At 40.6% G+C, this 23,913-nt stretch overlaps 1 protein-coding gene across 2 annotated transcripts in view; it reads left to right on the top strand.

Annotated features, from left to right (window-relative positions):
- ZNF407 (zinc finger protein 407) overlaps nt 1-23,913 on the top strand; it is an 823,527-nt gene that overhangs the window by 509,149 nt on the left and 290,465 nt on the right. For both annotated transcript variants that reach the window (XM_073631246.1, XM_073631245.1), the window contains exon 6: nt 2,713-2,879. In XM_073631246.1, coding sequence (XP_073487347.1) covers nt 2,713-2,879 — 167 coding nt within the window. The remainder of the gene's footprint in view (nt 1-2,712; nt 2,880-23,913) is intronic.

The following is a 23,913-nucleotide window of genomic DNA, read 5'->3' as shown; positions in this document are numbered from 1 at the left end:
TGGTACGTGGCACTGATGACACGTGACACTGATAACAGATGACACGTGGCACTGACAGGTCGCACTGGGGACAGGGGGCACTGGGGACAGATGACACTGATAGATGGCACTGGGGACAGATGATACTGATAGATGGCACTGGGGACAGATGGCACTGTGGGCATGTGTGTGTTTGTGTTCACACACTCACGGCTCACGCTGCAGGTCGCTCTCCCTCCTCACACGCGGTCTCTGTGTGAGGAGGGAGAGCCAGCAATGAGAGATGATCTCATATGTTTACATATGAGATCATCTCTCATTGGACACTCCGAGTGCTAAATGGCCACTGTGATTGGCCATTTAGCACAATCTGTGATTGGCGGTGACAACACAGATTTCCCCCCATGCGCGCCCGTGGCGGCGTGCAGGGGGGATGTAAACAGGAGCACGTCCAGGGATGCCTTCCCAACAATTGAGCGCCGCGCCAGGTGGTTAAAATGAGTTTTTGTGTGTGTCTCTGTTGGAGAGATTTCCCTTTACTTCCTATCCTGTTTTAAAATGGCATCAGGACTTGGCAGCAGCTGCGGATTCCGACTAACATAAGCGCTGGCTGTAAATGACAGTTGGGGTCCAAAGTTAAGCTCAGGGGCTGAAAGGATCAGCTCCAGGACTTTCTATCCTGATACCCTGCTTTATAGGTGCACTATAGCAGAAAATGTAAACAAAATGCTTCCTTATTGTGTTTGCAGTGGAATTAAAGTGCTGTCATGAATAACCACATACCATTTCCTGTCAGTATGGAGACTTGGACAGAGCTTGAAGCAGTAGATGATTGCTATAGTGATCAATTGATGGCTGAATGTCTGCAGCGGTAATGCTCATTACGCGTATTGGTGCATTGGGGTTCCATTTATTTTTAATGACACCCCAATCCATGAAGAAAACTGCAACCACAGCATAGTGCTACGGCTACATTCCCGAGAAAGGGTTGGATGCATTTTTTGCTGCACAGGAGTGCATTGGCAGCCCTTGAAAATTAACTCGATGCACATTAACGTGCATGTTACAGCATTGGGACAGTGTGAATATGACCTATTGGTTATAATATGGGGACAGAATATTAAACGGATATAACAAAATTCTCTGAATAGTATGTTTAATGAAATAAAGGAAGTTTATTGTTAAAGTTTACATTCAATTTAAATACTTAGTTTTAAAGGTATGTAAGCTATGAACATTTTTGTGCATTTAAAGCCTAACTAAACCTAAAAATAAAAATCTGCTGGCCGTTTTTGTGACAGAAGAGACTCTTCTCCCCGACCTATCTGCATTTATGTACAATGAGCCGCATAGACACAGCTCGGCATACATTTCTGGCACCACTCCATGCCATGATGACATGACTCCCGTGCACAAGCGCGAGAGTGACGCCATTGTGACCCAGCCAGTTAAACAGCCAAAGAGTCAACACCCAGAAGGACAACTGGCAGAAGATGTAAAAGCTGTGGGGAGAGCTTGGCAGGCAAGTCTTTTATAATGTGTTGATACGCTGTACGTAATAGTGCATTATTGCATATGTAAAGCTCCTGGGGTGGTAAATTTTGAGGCTCTTCAACTCTGCTGTAAATCAGCTTTTCCTAACTAGGGCCCTTCCAGAAGTTTCTAGGTGTTCTTTGAGCTGTGAGCAATTTCTGCCTCTCTGCACTGACATTCTGTAAGGAATGGAGAGGGGAATTCTTCCTAATGATTATAAATCCAAGGAGCATTCTTCCTACTGACCATTGGTCTAATGTACCAGCATATAGTATCTATTGGCAGGGGTTTCCTGATGCCCAAAGGGTTCATCCATGTGAAAAAGGCCATGTTAAAGTATAACTAAAATGTAAATTGTCATTATAAGTCCATAAGGATACATTTATTATAATGAAGAAGGGTTTCAAGAGAGTGGTTGACAATTTTTTATTCTCCTATGTCAGCTAAGTACAGTATGTTGTTTTTTTTGTTTTGTTTTTTTTCTTTTTGTACATGAGTAAATGCATATGTTGGCATGGAGAGTAACTTGAGTTAAAATGATTTTTTTTTTTAAATGTGAAACTGTGTGTGGGTGTGTGTGTATATGTGTGTGTATATATATATATATATATATATACACACATGCATATATGCGCACACATGCATAGACCCAAGCTTTTAGTCCTAGCATTGAGGCCTTCCAGCAGCGTGCAGTACATGGCTTGCCCCCTTTCTAGAGGAAGGGTTAAACGTGATGGTGTAAGCAGAGATGTATTTCAGCACAGTACAGCATTTAGCACCACTTGGCTGTCTGAGCACTGTTGAACAGATAGCTTTTCATTTAGCCTTTGCTCTGACAGCACATGCCCTGGATAAGTGGTATAGGTCTGTACAGGTGAAATCTATTCTCACATTTGCCTCAGGGGCGACTGGACTGTAACAGAATTTTTCAAACCCGTTGGGCCCAACCGCAAAGCAGAGAATAAATGGCTGACGTGCCAGGCCTCGACAGAAAAATCAATGCCTGGTTATACAGACATGACAGACTTAGGCTGCAATTCTCTTCAGCAAAAGGCATTGCATTTACCATTGTTGAGCTTGTAAAAGTCTTGTCCTTTTCTTAGGTTTAAAAATGTGCTGATCTCCACATGTTTTTTTTCTTATTCTAATTCCAATGTTCTTTCTTTTTCTTTTTTTTTTTTTTTTTTTTTATTCACTCAGGAAATTTGCCTGCAACCTCTGCTACAGAAGCTTTAGAGAGAAATGGTCCCTGAATAACCACATGAAGCTTCACACAGGCGAAAAGCCATTTAAATGTACCTGGCCTACATGCCATTATTCTTTCCTCACAGCCTCTGCCATGAAAGATCATTACAGGACTCACACAGGTCTGTTTAGAAATTATGTCTTCATTATCTTCCAGGTTATATATAAAACTCATTTATAGGCAAGTAATACTTTTGTTTTTTAATTAAAACAAAGATGTTTTAACAAACACCGTTAACATAAACATTGAGAGAGCAGACATTGTCCACTTTGAAACATCTCCATGTACTTCGAGCAGCTGTAAATGAAAATTGAATCTTTATGGTGCCTTATTTTAGTCCCAGAGATAAATGTTGTCTTGCTCTCTAACCAGCTCTGCAATCTCTCAAACTCCCCTTCTACTTCCCCTCTCCTTGCCTTCTTTACTGTTCTTTATTTCTTAGTTATATTAGCCAATTGGTGGTTTAACCCCTTAAGAATCATGGATCTCTTCAAGCTGAGCGGCAAACAGCTAAATAAACAGTTGAGATACCCATTTATAGGAGGTTTTTTTTTTCCAAAAATAATTTGCCTTTTTGTCTTGAGATCTGTACAGACAGCACAGCCATGCTGGTGACCTGTTTTTTTTCTCTACTGCAGTTAAGAAATACAGCTTGGTCACCTCTCTGCCTCCAGCCTGTGATTGGATAGTAAGGGAATAGCTGCTCATCCATCTTCTCGCTCCTCCTGTCTGCATGTTCTTTTTCAGTATATTCAGATTTAACATGCCTGATTTGCTTGTACAATTTGCCCCTGTGATTCACCGGGTTCTACTGTGCAGTATTACCAAGACAAATTTTGTTACTTATACTAGTTTGCTCTTTAAATACTTTCAATAATTTTTAAAGAATACACATTTGCATCATTGTGTAGTATTTTTATACCTGCCTGGAGTTCAGCTTTAAATCTTCAAGGGTACTTGCGCCTCATCGGTTTACAAAATAGAATTGCACATGTCATTGTTAGTCTCCCTGGCCAGAAAACTACACAGCTTTTGGGTGTCCCAGTAGTCCTCTGAAAAGTAATACGTGTGCAGGGCCATGCAGTAGAGAGACTAATGGCCATATCTTTCTTTACCTTGGTGTGTGCTCCTGGGATGGTCACTCTTTCCCATGGTCAACCATTGCACATGCCCAACTGTTTGGAGGATCTCTGAGAACATTGCCTCCAGTAGCCATGGTAGAGAAAAGCTGATGATGTCTGCTTTCTTGAGCTGTTATTTTGGGTTTAAAGAGAAGGGGTAACCACCTTTCAGTTTACCGCTTGGTACGCCAAGGTGAACCTTATCAGTATACCGGATTCTGCACCCATTCTCGGCACTGAACCCCCTTACCCAACTGGGGTGTTAACTACACTCATCCTCTAACTGTCCTGACGTCACCCTGTGAACACCACCTGCATCCATTATCCATATGACTTTGTGAAGACTCTGTAGACTAAAAGTTTAAGCCTAGTAAATACTTACACCTTTGTATATAATCTATACCCTAGATTGTAAGTTATGTTATCCTTATTTTATTCTTACCGTTATGACCATGGAATTGAAAAGAGATACTCATGTCATCCATGCTTAGCAGTTCATACAGTATGCTCATCCCAGAACTTATGGGATACATTTGTTTTTGTTATCTATTTAGCTATGGTTGCTATACTCATGATTCTTGAAGCTATTTTACTTCACTCATATATGTAATTCTTTGATGTGTATGTATTATATTTAGTTTTTTTTTCAGCCTTGCTGTATTGGTAAGAATTTGAATAAAAATGTCTTAAAAAAAAAAGAGGGGGGGTAAAATATGGCATTTCTCATGATTGCGCATGATGGTTTACATGCTTTTATCTTACTTACTCTTCGTGATACCCTGGCTAATTCTGCAGTCCTCATTCCTGGTTTTGTTTTTTACATCTTTATGATTTCATATGTTATCATTGGGATCATATGTTACACATAAAGAATACATATACACAAAAATTAAAAACTCCCTTTTTTCCCAGAAAATCAATAATTTAATATTGAAAAAATAATTGAGCAAGGTTATCAAATATTTGTAGATCATTCAGAACAGAAAACTTTTTTAACCCTACGTTCACACCTATGCGTTTTGCAGTTTGCAGAAAACTGGTGGTACAGTGTGTTTTGAAGTTTGCAGAAATGCACTACAGTCCATTTAACATGGTTTCCTATGGTACTAGTTCACATATATGCGTTTCGTGGTCTTGCGTTTTTGGAAAGGGTCGGGGACTTTTAGATTTCAATGGAGCTGCACCAGAAATGCAAGTGGTGCATTTGTGATGCAATTTTTGATGTGTTTTGCGGTTCTTATTTTACCACTGTAGAGCCCCCCCTGACCCATAACACCCATCCCCCTCATGTTGAGGGCATGTGGCCTGGTATGATTCAGGAAGGGGGGTTCGCTCGCTTGTCCCCTCCCTCTCCTGACCTGCCGGGCGGCATGCTCGAATAAGGGTCTGGTATGGACCCCACACAGTTCTTGTTTTTTTTTTTATAATTTTGGCGTGGGGTCCCCTCCGAATCCATACCAGACCTGAAGGGCCTGGTATGGACCTGGGGAGGGACCCCATGCAGTTTTTTGGGGGGGTTTTGCCGGCAATTTTTTCTTTTATTATTTAGCTTTTAGTGGGAATGCCGCTGACAGCTGATGACTCATCGGTTGTTAGGGATGCGGAGGCCGGCTTCCCAGACCCCTCCTTAGCAACCAGCTTTATACAGTGTGTTTTACAGTGCATTTAAAGAGAAAAAAAAAACGTAAAATGCATAAAAACTGCATGCAAAAACTGGTTTAAAACCGCAAAATGCGGAAGAACGTGCCTTAAAAACACATCAAACGCAGATGCATAGGTGTGAACCTAGACTTAAGGCCTCTTCCTAAAAGCATATATTTTTCATCTACTTATAGTCAAGACATACAGTATGTTTCTAATATACTTACTATTGTAATGCTTCATTTGAATTATACTAAACTAACCAGTTGCACCATTCTGAAAGTTAGGGACTAGTCCTAACCCTGGCCCCAACACTCAAGATCTTGAGAAAAAAACTTTTTAAAGAGGCATGGGTTGCCATTTGCAATCCCCTCCTTAAGATGCTAGTTGTCTGGCTAGTACACTGACCAACTGGCTTCAGTAAGATATTAGTCAATGCACCTGAAACAATTATGCATATCTGTCAGATATTCCCTATTTGCATGGTTGATCCATGTGGAGACCTCCAGCTGTTGCAAAACTACAAGTGAAAAAAGAAAACCAAAGCGCTGATGTGGATTCTCTATAAAATAACAAAACACCAAAAAGAAATGTGTGAGCTGCAACCAACCAATTAGTGCTGTGAGACCTGTTGCTATAAATCAATATAAAATATGTTGGTGCGCTTATCAAACTATCCCCATCTGTTGGAGTGGTGCGTATATATAAAATCCTAAACATAAAAATAGCCTGATATCATAATCAGTAAAGTGAATAAGTGCAAATAAATAATCAATAAAGTGAATAAATGCAAAAAAATGCATCAAAAACATATACCCTGATATCACAGTAAAGTGAATAGGTGCAAATAAATATATCAATCAATAAAGTGAATAAATGCAAATAGATGCATCAAAAAACATATAAGGGAATACACATCCCTAGATATATGTAGATGGGAAAAAAAAAAAAAAGCAATAAATAGTGTCTGTTTGTGTTAATCCAGCTGAGGTCTAAATGTCCAATCAATTGCCTTTGATGAACTTGCTTGTATTTCAATTCTCACAGATCACAGTTGCATGATGAATTACATTTGCAAGGTGATGATTCACATAAAGATAAAAGAAAAACCATCATTGCGCAGTGTTTTTAAATGCTACAAGACTGGGCAAACAATGTAATCCACCCACACATTTGCAGTAGCTGAATCGCTTTTGTTATAATGGTCAGACAGCATCACCACTCATACAGCTATCGCTGTGTTTGCCAAACACTATGCGAAGACGTCACTGACTCCTTCTCTTCTACTGTTAATATGGATAATGTATGCAATAGTAATAGTCCTTCTTCCCCAATGGCTAATGTTAATCCTAAGACTTCATTGCTAGTCAAGCGTAATATGACTAGCTCATCGGTTCCTGATGTTTAAAGGAATCATTGCCATGTGAGATGTTACCGCTAGGATATCACCTCTCTCCTCAGATTTAAGACACAATTTGGAAAGGTCAATTTGTGGACATTTTGGCTTTACTCCCCTCTGTTAAAGAGTATATCAACAGATCTGACAAAAAATCAGATGAAAAATCTGAGGATGAAAGGAGAAGGCCAGTGGTGAGGTTTTTCCATAACTGGTTACAGGCATTCGCTATATACCAGGGATATGCAATTAGCAGAGCTCCAGCTGTTGCAAAACTACAAGTCCCATCATGCCTCTGCCTCTGGGTGTCATGCTTTGGCTGTCAGAGTCTTGCTATGCCTCATGGGACTTGTAGTTCTGCAACAGCTGAAGGTCCGCTAATTGCATATGCCTGATGTAGAGGGTCACAAAGTATTGATGCATGAGTGTAAACTTGACAGACCGTTAAATGGCGTTTGCAGAATGAGAAGTAACAAAGGGAGCCTCCACATCTCTCTCATGAAAGGTTTTTTTTGAGTACTTCTTGAGTTACTGACCCAAAACAAGCATGTGGCAAGGAAGCCAGAACCACCCGATCTGCATGTTCTTGTTCTGGGTCAAGGGCTTGGAAATACTCAAATCAGAGGATTAGCATGGCAAACAACCAAGGACATTTATGACTTCCTTCAAAGTTAACAATTAGTAACTTTCTTCTGAAAATATTAGTGGTCTAGATGTGATTGATCCAATTGCTTCAGGATGTTCTACATCAATGACCTGAAAAGATATATAGCTTATGAAATTACGGTACCTGATCTGCATATTTGACCACTTGAGTAGCCTTGTAGTTAAGTGACTAGCATGTTCAGAAAGAAGTGGTAGACAGTGGCAGCCTACATATCTGTGCAAGTTTTCTTTGGAAAAAAATAAAACCTGTGTCAAGTGAAGTCAGTTGATTGCTTATTACTGCAAAAACAACAGCATGAGATATCCTTATGTTCATGGCTGACATTCTGGCTGACATTCTAATTTTAGGGATACTGGCACTTATTAGGAGACACTGGCACTTGGGGGCAGACACACAATCCCTCTTGACTATCCACTCGTCAGCTTTACCAAGCTGCAGAGTTCTTGCACAAGCATATGAACTCTGCATGTGGGTTTTTACAAAAACTGACTGTGTATAAAAGCCAACAAATATAAGTGTTGATATATTAATCAAGTTGGAAGTCATATAGATTAAATGTTAGTTGCAGAAGTCTTCATTCTTGCTGGCAATTTAGGGTCTCCTAACTGTACTCTCCAATTAGAATTTTGTTTTAGTTTTTAGTGTTCAGATGGAAGGCCTTTCCAGCTGGGGGTAGAATTAGTTGCTATGGGTCTTTTAAAAGAATATCTAAACTACCTGTTTTGTTGATAAATTTTCATAGTAGCAGAAAGAATTAACCATATTTGAACAGTGAAAAAAAAAATCTAATTCTTTTAAAAACGATGTGACAAATAATGATTCAGGTTTATAAAAATATATATTTTGCCTGTATGTGGTGCTTTGTGATAACTTAGTGTGGGCAAACATCACATCTGTTGTCATACTAGACAGAAAGCATAAACATGCCTTTGCAAAGCGAACATAAATATGCGCCATTTCTTTTTGCATGGCTGACATATTCTGTGATTCCTGTACAACTGTCTTAATCATGGGAAATTGTTAACATCTGTTTGACTTGCTGTACCCACAATAATTAAAATTAATGATGATAAAAATGGGACAGTTGCTGAAGTTTGATCCAGATGTTCACCTCTTAGGAGAAGATTTTAGGTTAAAAAGTTCTTTATTGAGAAATATCCCATGGATTTGGTGGGAGGTCAGGTCTCTTTAGCTACTCTGACAAGGGTGTTGACGATTTAAGGTCTCCAGCTTGCCCTGAGAGATCACTTATATCGAACTGCAGATGAAAAGCCAGTGCAGATGTAATTTATCGTCGGTGTTTCCTTCTAAAGAATAATTGTGGAGACTTGGTTAGATCAATAATATAGATTTTTGTTGTTAGGTCTTGTAGTCTGCACCATAATGAGAGAGAGGGGACAGTGGCTGTTTTCTAATAGAATATAAAGGATTAGTTTCCGTGTCTTTCTACATTTAAATGCAAAATGGCACACTTGAAACTAATTCAAGATGTTAAGAAAAAAACCCACTTTCCATCTTGTCTCTGCCATCATGTAAACAGCCTGTGTGGTTACCTAAACAATTACTCATATTGTCTGCTCAACAAATGTTAAAGCTGAGAGTGTGGACTCTAATGAAAGTACTTACACCAAGCCAAAAGGAATCACAGTTTCTAAGCAGGGAGTCTTTCGAGGTGTCATTATTCTCTTTTCTAAAATATTCACAGTGACGTGGCAGTAATAGATTTGCTGTTGCCTTGAAGTTGATTGCAGAACTGGGACCTTACTTGACAAAGACAGTGATGGAAATCCTGCATCAATGATACCTTAGTAAAGTTGGCATTTAATCACTGAACCCTGAGGTTCTGACCTGGCATTTGTTAATGTGTGCAAAGGTCAGAACAACAGAAGAAAGTTTTGAGTTTTCTACTCTACTTGATGTACCTCTTTATTTTGGCATTTCCTCAACAAGGTTAGGAGCAAGATTAGTAGATCAAATATCTTAGAAGATACAAGAAAATTCTCTTTGATAATTATTAGGCTGAGTATATATAAAATATTTGTTTACTTGGCAAATATATTTGCACTAGTATTGAGATGCTCCTAGATCTTTCAGTGAGACTGATAATTAAAAATGATCTAAAGGCCTGAGTACTGTGGGCTCTGGTTCTGTGGTTACCTGCGTATGTGATGAAGGTGGCACATTCTTATTTATGTTCTGCCCCACACCTCATGTCTTGTATGCTGGCCTGTTGTCCTCCATACAAAGTCAAGTCACAAGTATCAGACCGTGATTATTGAATGCAGTATTTCTCCACTATAAGCCTAATGTATCCCTATTAGGTCATGCTTTCAGAATTTCGTTGACCATGTAATTTAGTGCTTATGTGTATTTTTTTTTTGTACTTCACAACCCACTGCTGAGTATTTTTTGCTAATACCATACACTTACCCAAACTGCATGGCTCCGATGGTCTTGCCTTGTGGCCTTCGTGGAGCACAGGCTTTCCCTGCAAGTTAATGCATCCCACGGTGCATGTGCAGTGGTTTCTATAAATTTTGATAGAAAGACCATCTAAAATTTAACAGGACCTCCTTGGAAATGAATAGAATTTGTTTAATTTTTTTTGTCTGTGGAGGGCTGGGCAAGGCTATATAATGAACATCACAGCCTGTGGCTTAGCACAATGCTCATTACAAGAAAGAGGACAAGTTTAACCAATGCTTCTCACTCATTTACCACATCTAATGGGTTTCCTCTACTTCACATAGTAATTTTAGCAGTATCTGTGGCTTAGTTATTATAACAGGAAAGTTCACATAGCATGAAGTTTTGGGGGCACATGAGGATTGGTGTTAAGAGAAAAATTTCTCCAACGTGTATGCCAAAGGAAGACAGAGGACCCCTAGCTTATTGCTACACCAGCATTTATTTGTGAAATTATTAATTAAGCCCTGAACCTAAGCAACACATGAGAAGGCACTCAGTTTACTTTAATCTGAGCTATGTGTTATCCCCTCACTGGGTGATTACTAAGAGTATACTTCCCAAAAGGAGTCCTGTACTTAGACCATGGATACTGTTGCTGGCCCCTCCTCCTGGGTGTCATGCTGATGCATTGGCTTTAACCCTTTTGCAGCCATAGCCATTTTGCATACACCTTCATTACAAAAAAACATATGTTAATTGTACAGTACAGGACCCAGGTAAAGTATACATAGGGTACCTTCATGTGATTGGAAACACTAGGAAGACTTTCAAGGACACCTCCGCTATAACCCTACTTTATTTTGTGAGTCCTCCATTTTTTGCTAGCATCCAAAGGTGATGGGCCTATTCTCCTTTACGGAGAAATCACTCTTAGTTTAGCTAGTTTATTATTATTATTTATTTTTTTTTCAAATTCTTAATTTATTGAAACCTCAGATTCAGTTGCAGAGACAAACTGTTGAGCTCAATCAGATGTATGAGTAGCATGACAATAAAAATACATCATGTATTAATCTGTCAGTTGAGACCATTATGTGGCGTCTAGCAGATATATATTCGATGTATCCTTGATTCCTATATTGCACGCACATACATATGTGGGTGCAATTATTTATGAATTGACATTCACTATAATGCTTTTCATTATGTGGTTTTTATTACTGATATGATGTATACAGCTCTGTATGACCAATAAATATGCACTTTATTCCATCAACCTCCACCTTGCCTCATCTAAAGTCCCAAACCTCCCACCCTATTTTCTGAATCAGGGATGGAGGCACACCACATATGTGCCTCACTCAAAGTCCCCAAATTCCCCCCTTCTTTCTATAAAAATACATCAGGTCTGTACTTAGACAAGGAGAGAAAGCTGTTCCAATCGAAATCATAAGATCTTCTGTAAGGAGGGGAAAGAAGTACAGAGTGGAATGGGGATCCCATCATGGGGTTCATGATGGAGGAATGTAGAATTGTTTAGAAATAACTCAGCAATAGGGTCTTACCCTCATCTAAAAGGAGGAAGGTGCCCCGGTAGTTCCAAGTGCAAAGATAGGCTTCACATTTGTTTTGGGTAAGTGTATAAGGTCTTCCATTCTCCTAATTTCTTCCACTTTGTTGATCCACATAGAAATTATGGGTGGGACAGAGTCTTTGCATCTAAGGGGATGCAAGCCTTATGTTGTGTACGCACGAGCGGAATGTCCGACAGAAAAAGTCAGACGGGAGCTTTTCATTGTATATTCTGATCATGTGTATGCCCATCCGACTTTTTACTTTTTACGCCGAAAATTCTGACAGACCTAGAAAGAGAACATGTTCTAAATTTTTACGACAGAACCAATTCCTATCGGGAAAACCGCTTATGTGTATGCTGTTCGGACATACCAAAAACGACGCATGCTCTGAAGCAAGTACGAGATGGAAGCTACTGGCTATTGAACTTCTGTTTTCTAGTCCCGTCGTACATGTTGTACGTCACCGCATTCTGGACGGTCGGAATTTGGTGTGACCGTGTGTATGCAAGACAGCTTGAGCGGAATTCTGTCGGAACTCCGTTGGAAAAACCGTCAGAGTTTATTCCGACGGGAAAACCAGTCATGTGTACAGGGCATTAGCTGTGTTCAGTAAGTGATGGACTGACTTACGGTAGGTAAGGTATGTAATAAGTATGTCCGAGCTATGCATGGAGGGAGAATACTTGATTCTCTTGGATTGTATAATCTGTGAATTTTTGGTTTAATGTTCTAATTCCATTCCACAAGGGTCTTGGCCTAGAGCAAGACCAAAAAAAAATGTGGCTCACAGTTTCCTGAACCGCCAGCAAGGAACTGAAATGTTGGGGTAGGTCATATGAAGAAAAGCAGGGGTTTATACCACCCGGTGAGGAGTTTTAAATGTGTTTCTTGTAAGTTGGTACTCTTTGAAGATATCAATGAGAGGAGTAGGAGCCTTTGACATTATTTATTGATGAGCGAGACTCCCAATTTGCATTCCCAAGCAAGAATAAATGGCTCCTTCTGTTCCTGAGGGATATTAGTCAAGGTGGCATAAAGGGCTGATAGGATGTGAAGGACAACGTACATGAGGACATTTTCCTTCATTATTTTATCTTCAGATCTTTTCACTGTGTTCTAATTCCACAGCTCAACCCTGGTAAAACCTAGGGAGTCGTTCCCGGATCCCATACTGTGGGGGCAACCTGTAATGTTACTTTAGGAACTGTATCCTGCACGGGGGTTCACCTTGTGCAATGCATGTAGTCAGCTGCAGGAATGCTATACAGGACCAGGGCCGTGTTCTGTGGTTTGTCCCTATGAAACCCAGTGCCTGAAGACCCCTTTGTGGCTAGGCCCACTGTGACAGGTGAAACCTGGACTTTCACCAGGGACAGGTGAGACAGGGTCACCTAGTATCCTTCTGACTATTACTGTAAATGTCTAGGGCTATATTTGAATTGTTTTAATTTCATTGTAAACTTTTTAATTTTGGTGATAAAATTCAACCATGCAGGTGGATGTCAAGATGTTACATCACACAACAGGTCACATACCGCCACTTCTGCTTAGAGCCTTTATAAGGTACTCCACCGCTTCCTCCCTCTCTTTTGCCACCAGCATTCTCTACAGAACAGTCTACACCCCGGTTACTTTGCTCTGGACACGCTTGCCCTATATCCCGCATTCTACTTCAAGAGTAACACACAGGGGAATACCCTCAACCGTAGCTATGGTGAAGACCAGGCAAAAGGAAATCATGAGAGAGCCACAGGCAAACATTGGCTCTTTTGCCCGCACAACACTTAATCTAAGAGTGACAATGTGCTCATTGTACTGTATAGGAGTAGGAGCCGATTCTATAATTGATCTCTGCATCTGATTGTAGCTCTATTTCAGGCATATGCAGCACTTGACCTACTGATGAAAGCAGAACTGCATCTACTGTATGTCACAATCAATAGTTGCTTTAATACAGCCATCTCTGTCCAGGGCCAAGCCTTCTCTGCTACTCCCATTTTTCCCAGATATTGATATGCTTGCCCTATATGAGGCAGACACAGAAAATAATAAAGAAGACATTTAGGCAGAACTGGACTAGGCTGCAGAAAAATTTTCTTCACCACATTGTTATACAATTGAAGAGGGAACTTCATACAACATGCTTGCTAATATGGAAATGTTCCACAAAAGGCATTGTGCAGCCTGATTCTCCCCTGTCTCACAACGCCCCTTTGGGTATAGAGCGACCTGTAAAATTCCCTGCCATTACCCATTCATGAACAAATAGAAGAGGAAATTCTCTCAAAATATTTTCCAAACTCTATCTAGTTGAATTTGAGTACACTAAACAGTAGAGCTGCACAATTAATCGTTCAAAAATCGTGATCTGGATTCACCCCCCCTGACAATCTCTCCTGCAGATTTTGCTGATTCTTTCATATAAACAAGTGGAGAGACTTTATCTGCTCACTCAGCTGTCAAAAGAAATCATCGGGCAGCCTGCCAAGTCTTTAACTTGAAACATTGTAACTAAGCTTCCTTCTTAGATCAAAGGTATAGAACTTCTGTGTAAATAAATAATCCTGGCAGTCTGCCAAGTTTTCAACAACTGTGTAAATGCAGGAAGTTTAACCACTTAAAGTCTAAATATTTTTCTTTCTTAAGTTAAAATCAATATTTTTTGCTAGAAAATTACTTGGAACCCCCAAACATTATATATATTTTAGCAGAGACCCTAGGGAATAAAATGGCAATTGCTGCAATATTTTATGTCACACTGTATTTGCCCAACGGTCTTTCAAATGCAATTTTTTGGGAAAAAATACACTTCAATGAATAAAAAAAACAAAAAATGAAACAGTGAAGTTAGCCCAATTTTTTTTGTTTTAATGTGAAAGATGATGTTACGCCGTGAGAATCGTGAGAGAATCGTGATCTATCTTCTAAGCAAAAAATTGTGATTCTCATTTTAGCCAGACTTGTGCAGCTCTACTAAACAGTGGTCTGTTCCTGCAGTAGATGCTACCCTCTCAGTCTTAAAAGAACATCTCACTGTACCTATTGAAGATGTTCCCTCTTGCAAATATTCTGTGGACAGATTGTTTGAGCTGCTCGTACAATCTCTGTTTACTATAGCAGGCCCAGCCCTCCAACCAGCTCTTGCTACAATTTCAGTATGTCACACTGGCTAACTGGATCAGGATCATGTTTTAGCAGAGCAACTGCATCAGTTACCTTCTGCTCTATTTTTTTATGTGAATGCCCTAGAACATGTCATGAGACAAATTCACAGAATTCCCCTATACTCCATTCACATGCACAGAATCTTGTTGCTAAATCCTGGACAGCTGAAGCCGCCTGTAAAAGAAGTCTCATGCGTATGCCTTTTTAAAGATGTCTGTTTGGGGAGGCATTTGATCACATCATAAAAGACTTTGTAGGAGGGAAGGGTTTACTTCCACGATGTAAAATTCCTCTTCAGTAGTCTCTACATCTGTGAAATGCAAAGCATCTAATCGCTCTACACAGGCTTCCAAACCTTTTTCAGCCCTTCCTTTTGACGCAAGACTTTGACCACAAAGCCCAGTAAGTATTCCCCAAAGCCCTTTTTCCAAGTTTTACCTGAAATTGCAAGATTAGTTGTTGCCTGTCTAAGACTAGGGAAATACATGGACCATTGTTCTTTACACTACCTTTTTGTATAGGCCCATTAATTGTCTCGCTTAACCCAGCGAACTATTGGTTTGTGAGTATCTCTATTCCATTAACAGGACAAAAAGCTTAACACAGTCAGTGTACTCAATCTAGTTATTTAATATTTGTAGTGCACTATATATGGCCTGTGACATCTTGGCAACCAAGTTTACTCACAAGATAGAAAAGTCCTTATGTCACTCAACCACTCATTCTGGCCAGATACGGTTATTTTAATAAAGTCTAACAAAGCCGTACAGTACATTAAAAAGGTTTTCCATGGAAGAGGCAAAGTCCAATGCTCTCCTCTCTTTGTAATAGCATATTTTAATCTTTTGTTAGAAATACACAGCAATCTAAGTTATCATTGGATACAGTGATCTAATGAAACATGGCCAAACATTTCTAGTGTAGCCTATAGACTTTATTTTAGGTGGTAGGCGAATTCCCTGAGGACTTGCAATGCATCCCGGCATCAATTTATAACACTAAGCCTTGCTTCTAGATTGTTACTGAAAGACCTGTCATTTTTTCATCTGATCGGGCCTTGGCTTCCATGAGCTCTAACTTAGAAAAAAAGAAAAAGCTCACTTAAACATTTATATGATTTGTGAACCCAAACGTCCATAATGATAACTGAGCTGACAATCATGCTAATCAACATCATTTGCACATAAGTTCTGATAAAATGTTGATAGATGGAGCTGCCTTTACCTTCATTTCAACTTTACCCATTATTACACAGAGTTCTCCAACATTTCAAAGCAACTTTATTGCTTCAAACTGTCCATGGACCTTGTCAGGATTCTCACCCGATGTTGTATTATGCCCAATCAGTGACAAAGCTCATTGTTTGGGTAAAATGTATGCGTGTGCGAGGATTGGGGTTGATATTACTAAGCCTTCATTGACACTGAATGAGGGTTTGAAATCGTGCAAGTTCAGCTGAACTCTCATGATTTCAAACCCTCATTTCAGTGCAAGTTCGGCGGCGATTTGAAAGACATCTGTGGGGGTTCATGCACAGATGTCTATTGAAATCGCCCCGAAGTTGCCAAAAGTAGTGCAGAAACTACTTTTGGAAATCAGTGTGGCGCCGCAAAGTCAGCGTTGCACCAATTGGGAGAGTGCTATTTCCGGCAATAGCCTGCAATTTGGCATGCGATTTGACATGTCAAATCTCATGTCAAATTGCGCTAATGTGAATGGGGGCTCAAACTGGGGAGTTCAAAATCAGGAGCAGCTGTGCGTGGTACCCAATCAGCAACTTCAGCTTGTTCAATTAACCTTTGACAAAAAAAATCTGGAAACTAATTGATTTCTGTGCAGACCTGCACCAGATTTTTCACACTCCAATTTTAGTAAATCAACCCTAGTGCGTGGAAAGTGTGGGTGTGCTCCAGAACAGCATTGCACATGGGTTCTGAAGGTGGATACCGGGTATGGCTTATAGTGGTTACTGCCTGATGGATTCTACCCATTCTTCTGTCTCATCACACTATCCAAATATATGCATACACTGGGGTTAATTTACTAAAACTGGAGAGTGCAAAATCTGGTGCAGCTCTGCAGAGAAACCAGCTTCCAGTTTTTTTTTTTGTCAACACTTAAAGTGGATGTAAACCCGAAAATTTTTTTTTTTTTATTTTTTATATCATACTGTAGAGTATAAGATTTGCTATCATTTGAGCCCAGTCTTGCCACACAGAGTTAATCCATCTCTGAGCAATCCCCTTTTATTGTTCAGTGAGACAATTCTTGACAAACTGAGAAAAACTTTGTCAAATACTCCCCCTTGCTGTGAGTGACAGGTGATTTACATCTCGTGCATTAGCCTAAGAGGCATGCAGTATTTTTTAATTCCCTCCCCCGCTCCTTTCATTCAGCAGCTGTGCAAGGATTGGCTGTTCCACACCTCAGCATGATTTGGCATGCTGAAGTCATGTGGTTACTTTCCTGTCTTTTCACTGGATGTTAGAGATCATAGCAGAAGTTCAGTGTAAGAAATACACAGGAGAAAATGAATATTGACTAGGGGAATGTAGAGGTGGGTGGGGAGTCTACTGACATCACAACTCCACCCACCAGGCTCCAGACAACAGACCCACCCACAGAATATGCAGTTTTTCGGGTCTAATAACAGACAGAGGGGAGACATATCACAGGTAAAGATACATGCAGGAGGCATGTATATCCTTATAGATAACCCCTGGCAGTAGTTTAGAAAGGATGACATTGGGTTTACATCCACTTTAATTGAACAAGCTGAAGTTAGAAGATGATTGGCCACCATGCACAGCTGTACCAAATTTTGCACTCTCCAGTTTTAGTAAATCAACCTCACTTTCTTCTTGTTGTTTACTGTATACTGTGTTTGAATGTAATGCTTACATTACTGATAGAACTGTTTATTTTGAATTGCACTTGTTTGGAGAGTTTTGCTGATGAGGTTTAATTTACAAAGAGAAAAGAACCAGCAGACTACAATGGCCTCTTTTAAGTGGTTGTAAACCTCAGACATGAAATATGAACAAAGCATAACCTTATATACTGTGTACAGTACTTGCCTCTATCCAAATCAGCAAGTGTGATTTCTATCTACAGCCTTGTTCTTCTGCCATCAGCATGAGTCACTTCTGACAGGTTTTCTCGACACAAGAGATTAAAAGGTGGTGGTGGAGGGTGCTCCAACACACAGCCTGTGACTTGTATCCACAACTCTGCATGTTCTCTGTGTACTGTGAGGAGGGGGGGGGGTGTCCCTGACCTCCAAACAGGACTGAGAGATGTCCTCACAGACAGCTGCACTGACAGACGTCAGATCCCCGCCCCCTGCTTTTCAGAATTTAGAGATCCTGTGTAAATACTGTACATTGTTCAGTTGTTGAGAATAGAGGGCTGCAAATAAACGGGTACAGCTTGTATAGGAGGATTTGTTTCATCTCTGTGTATCCCTTGATGCTAGTCACCTCACTGGTTTCAACCACTTTAAGTAATATTATTGTTTGTTATACTTTTCTAAAGTGATTCTGGGTAAGGAGAGCTACTCGCGTTACAACATAGGGACTGGTTTATCTTGTGAGTAAACTGAATTGCCAAGATGTCACAGATCGTATGAAGGGCAGTACAATTTTTAATAACTGGGTTGAACATACTGACTGTGCCAGGGAGTGTACCATTTATCATATCCATTGTCTTAAATCTATTATAAGTGTAATAGAGTTCAGGTGAATCGTACTTTTCTTTCTATTATTTATGAGAAGGTTAAACACTTAAATGTGTTAAACTGGCTTGATTGTTTAATTGTTTTCATTTTCGGAAAGGGCCTGTGAAGTAAATGAAATTGTGGAAATATTTTGAAAGCTGCATTTTAAACTGCTTATATTTTTCCTTCCTCAGCTTCTTCTATCTCCCTCATCAACATGCTAATGACATTTTTGAAAGATAAGTGTGATTAAAAAAAAAACCCTACATACTCTCCCAGATGGATGCAGATGCTCCCCGCAACTCTTCACTGAGAACTGAGCAATCACAGACTGCTGATTGCTCAGTTCTAGAGTCCACTCTGTGCTCTGCCCCACCAGCACTAACTGGAGTGCTGGGCTGAAAAGGGGGCAAAAGCAGCTGGCTCAGGCTCTCAGCGGTGCGCTAAGTTGCTGAGCCAGCTGCTGGTCAGGAATCTGGACGGATCTCAACATTATTGTTAGGATTTCTTCAAAGCCTGGATCGACTCTGTGAAGTCAGCCAACAGAGGGCTTTAGCCAGCTGTTGACTGAATCTGGGACTGAATGTGTGTCACCACCGGCCTTTTAAAAAAAAAAAAAATAAAGCCTCCAATAAAAATACATACTGTGTGTGATAGTATTGCCTTCTGCCCCACTTCAAATCATCCTCCCCACTGTTGTGTCCTCTAACCCCCCCCTACATACACACGGTAGTGTCCTCTGACCCCCCCTCCACGCACGGTAGTGTCCTCTGACCCCCCTAACAGTAGTGTCCTGTGCCCCCCCCTCAAAAGCAGTGTCCCCTGCCCTCCTCCCCCCACTGTAGTGCCCTCTGCCCCATAGCAGTGTCCTTTCCCCCCCCCATTGCAGGGTCTTCTTCACCCCCCTACACACAGTAATGTCCTCCCTCCCATAGCAGTGCCCCCCCCCCCCCCAAAGTGCCTTCTGAAACTCCCCCTCCCCACAGTAGTGTCCTCTGCCCCCATATCAGTGTACTCTGTAATCCCCCCCGTAGTGTCCTCTGCCCACTATAGCTGTTTCCTCTGTGGCCCCTAAAGAAGTGTTGACACAGCTGTAGGTAGTTCTCTCCTACCTTAAAGCGGCTGTGCATCAGAGGAGTGACAGGCAGCACAGTGCTAAATGAGGGTCTGGACCTCTATTCAGCATTTTTTTAATTTAAAGAAAAACAGAAAAAATAAATCAGAACTAATGCTAGCCCAAAAAGGACTGAAGTACACATATGCTTAGGCAGTACAATCTGCATGTTTCATTCTTTAATGCATTGGCTTTGCTGCTGGTGTTTTTTGGGGAATTTTTGTTTAATATTGGTGACGTCAAGATAAAAAACAAATAAAATCTGCGCTTGGCTAGAAATGGGTAAAGCGCTGGCAGCCAGCACCAATAGGTTTGATCATACTCCCACATACATAAATGTAACACAGTATATTATACAACATAATATATATAGCAGGAGCTTCCTCCCCTGGGTTCGTGATTTACATCTATCCTAAAAGGCAGAGTGGCGTTTACGGCAGGAGTTTGGTGGTCCATTCATTTTGCCTGTTGCTATATATGCGCCAAAGATCCTCTATAATTTGAGGGTCAATACAGTCTGGTAAGCAGGCTTGCCCCTCCATACACAGTGGTGACGGGTGCATAAATTATTTTTGTCCACTTCTGTTGGTGTGGGGACTGTATCATCTTTATTAGCCATTAGTTTGGCTGACTTTATTTTGATATGTTTTTTCAGGACATTTAGCTGGCGCTGCACCCTTTTGTGTTATAAATATTAGTGACTTAACTAACCAACAAAAGACGTTTAAGAAATGTTGGAACACATCTGTCAATAACTAAGATGTGCAGCAGTTCACAAAGTAAATAAGTGTACAGATGTATATAGGTGCAGGGTGAACTAGAGATACTGTTGTACGAGGAGGATTTGGATTTTGTCGAATTTCAGAGACCTGGTTCAACAGCTTTCATGATTGGCTGGCAAACATTCAAGGGTATACCCTTTATCGCAAGGATAGAGAGGGTAAAAAAAGGGGGGGGGGGGGGTATGCCTACATATCAAGAATAATGTACAAGTGAATGTGAGAGAGGACATCACTAAAGGAGCTAGGGAGGAGGTGGAATCCTTATGGGTAGAGCTTCAAAGGGATGAAGCTAAGGGGAAAATAATACTGGGAGTATGCTATAGGCCCCCCATAACCTGAGGAAGGAAGGGGAGACAGATCTCCTATCACAATTTGGATTAGCAGCAAGGATGGGAAGTGTTATCATAATGGGGGATTTTAATTATCCAAACATAGACTGGGCGGAGGGAACCGCACATTCATCTGAGGCTCGCCAGCTCCAGTCTTACAGGACAATTTTATGGGTCAGATGGTAGACGCACTAACTAGAAATAAAGAGTTACTGGATCTACTGATTACCAACAATACAGACTTGATCACGGATGTGGAAATACGGGGCAATTTATGTAACAGCGATCACAGGTCAATTGGCTTCAGTGTAAATCACACAAATAGGAAACATAAGGGGAATACAAAGACACTGAATTTCAAAAGAGCCAACTTCCCTAAACTACGAACCTTGCTAGAAGGCATAAATTGGGATAAAATATTAGGAACAAAGAACACGGAGGAGAGATGGGTTTGCTTTAAGAGCATATTAAATAAGGGCATTAGCCAATGCATCCCATTGAGTAATAAATTTAAAAGAGCGAACAAAAGTCCTGGATGGCTTAACTCCAATGTAAAAATGCATATAAATGCAAAGAAGGCCTTCGAAAAATACAAAGTTGAGGGATCATCATCAGCATTCAAACTTTATAAAGAATGCAACAAGAAATGTAAGGGTGCAATAAGGATGGCTAAGATAGAACATGAAAGACATATAGCAGAGGAGAGTAAAAAAAAATCCCAAGAAATTCTTTAAGTATGTAAACAGTAAAAAAGGAGGACAGACCATATTGGCCCCATAAAGAATGAGGAAGGACATATGGTTACAAAGGATGGGGAGATGGCGAAGGTATTGAATTTATTCTTCTCCTCAGTCTTCACGAGGGAATCGGGGGGGCTTCAGTAACCAAAACTGCAGTGTTTATCCTCATGACACATCACAGGAAGCACCTCCATGGTTAACACAGGACAGAATTAAAATTAGACTTGAGAAACTTAACATTAATAAATCACCGGGACCAGATGGCTTGCACCCGAGGGTACTTAGGGAACCATTGTTGCTAATTTTTACTGACAGTCTACTGACTGGAATGGTACTAGCTGATTGGAGAAAAGCCAATGTAGCACCAATATTTAAAAAGGGCCCAAAATACATCCCTGGGAATTACAGACCAGTTATCCTAACATCAATAGTATGTGAACTCTTGGAGGGATTGATAAGGGACTATATACAAGATTTTCGTAATGAGAATGGTATCATTAGCAGTAATCAGCATGGATTCATAAAGAATCGTTCTTGCCAAACCAATCTACTATCCTTCTATGAGGAGGTGAGTTGCCAGCTAGATAAAGGAAGGCCCGTAGACGTGGTATATCTGGATTTTGCACTAGCATTTGACACAGTTCCCCATAAACGTTTACTGTACAAAATAAGGTCTGTTGGCATGGACCATAGGGTGAGTACATGGATTGAAAACTGGCTACAAGGGCGAGATCAGAGGATGGTGATAAATGGGGAGTACTCAGAATGGTCAGGGGTGGGTAGTGGGGTCCCCCAGGGTTCTGTCCTGGGACCAATCCTATTTAATTTGTTCATAAACGACCTGGAGGATGGGCTAAACAGTTCAATCTCTGTATTTGCGGACGATACTAAGCTAAGCAGGGCAATAACTTCTCTGCAGGATGTGGAAACCTTGCAAAAAGACCTGAACAAATTAATGGGGTGGGCAACTACATGGCAAATGAGGTTCAATGTAGAAAAATGTAAAATAATGCATTTGGGTGGCAAAAATATGAATGCAATCCATACACTGGGGGGGAGAACCTCTGGGGAATCTAGGATGGAAAAAACACAAGGGGAAATGCACCTCTGTGTGTAGATGTAAAAGCATGTTGCGCCTGTACTTGTATACTGGAATCTAGGATGAAAAGGGACCTGGGGGTCCTAGTAGATGATAGGCTCAGGAATAGCATGCAATTCCAAGCTGCTGCTAACAAAGCAAACAGAATATTGGCATGCATTAAAAAGGGGATCAACTCCAGAGATAAAATTATAATTCTCCCACTCTACAAGACTCTGGTCCGACTGCACCTATAGTATGCTGTCCAGTTCTGGGCACCAGTCCTCAGGAAGGATGTACTGGAAATGGAGCGAGTACAAAGAAGGGCAACAAAGTTAATAAAGGGTCTGGAGGATATTAGTTATGAGGAAAGGTTGCGAGCACTGAACTTATTCTCTCCGGAGAAGAGACGCTTGAGAGGGGATATGATTTCAATATACAAATACCATACTGGTGACCCCACAATAGGGATAAAACTTTTTCGCAGAAGGGAGTTCGTGGCCACTCATTAAAATTAGAAGAAAAGAGGTTTAACCTTAAACTACGTAGAGGATTCTTTACTGTAAGAGCGGCAAGGATATGGAATTCCCTTCCACAGGCGGTGGTCTCAGCTGGGGGCATTGATCGTTTCAAGAAACTATTAGATTAGCACCTGAACGGCTGCAACATACAGGGATATACAAGGTAATACTGACATATAATCACACACACAGGTTGGACTTGATGGACTTGTGTCTTTTTTCAACCTCACCTACTATGTAACTAGGTAACTATGGATAAGGTGTATTACTTTTACCCTATCCCCCAGTTGGGGAGGGTCTGTTCTCTTCTGCCCAAAGCCTTCATAATCATCACATACAGTGCAGGGATATTAACCCTTCACTTACCATATTAGAGGTATTGTTCTCTTTATTCAGGTAGGTAAGCAAAAAGAAATGCAGCAGTTCACTACTGTGATGACGTAATATGAATCCACTGAGCATATCAGTGTTTAGGGTATTGTAATACAAAATTGGTTCTGGATGAGGCCATATTGAATAACTCATTTTGTGTAATTATTTATATTTGAACATTTACTTTGGTGGTAGGAGGTTGCGATAATTAAGATTTATTTTGTTCAAATTGAATAATTATCTCCAGCTTTCATGCGCAGACCACAGTCTAAACCCTCTGAATCAATGCAGACTGCTGCTAAAAAATCTGGCCAGTTAAACTGTTTTATATTGATTCACATTTCAAAGTGTTCAAGATGACAACCCTGGGCTCATCCAAGACACAAAGTGTAAATGACAACGTGGTCTTCACCAGAGCGCCTTCCAAGACACTAGGCTGGTGACCCTAGTGGCTTTTGGGTTTCTTTGCTGCAAGCTCACATCAGGTTGCAGTCTTCAGGAGAATGCCCCACAGAGAAAGGGGTCGCA

This window comes from Aquarana catesbeiana, linkage group LG05, assembly GCF_042186555.1.
Source record: "Aquarana catesbeiana isolate 2022-GZ linkage group LG05, ASM4218655v1, whole genome shotgun sequence".
In the NCBI taxonomy this organism is placed as follows: Eukaryota; Metazoa; Chordata; class Amphibia; order Anura; family Ranidae; genus Aquarana; species Aquarana catesbeiana.
The sequence above is the reverse complement of the archived record's forward strand: the minus strand, read 5'-3'. Positions and strand labels throughout refer to the sequence as shown.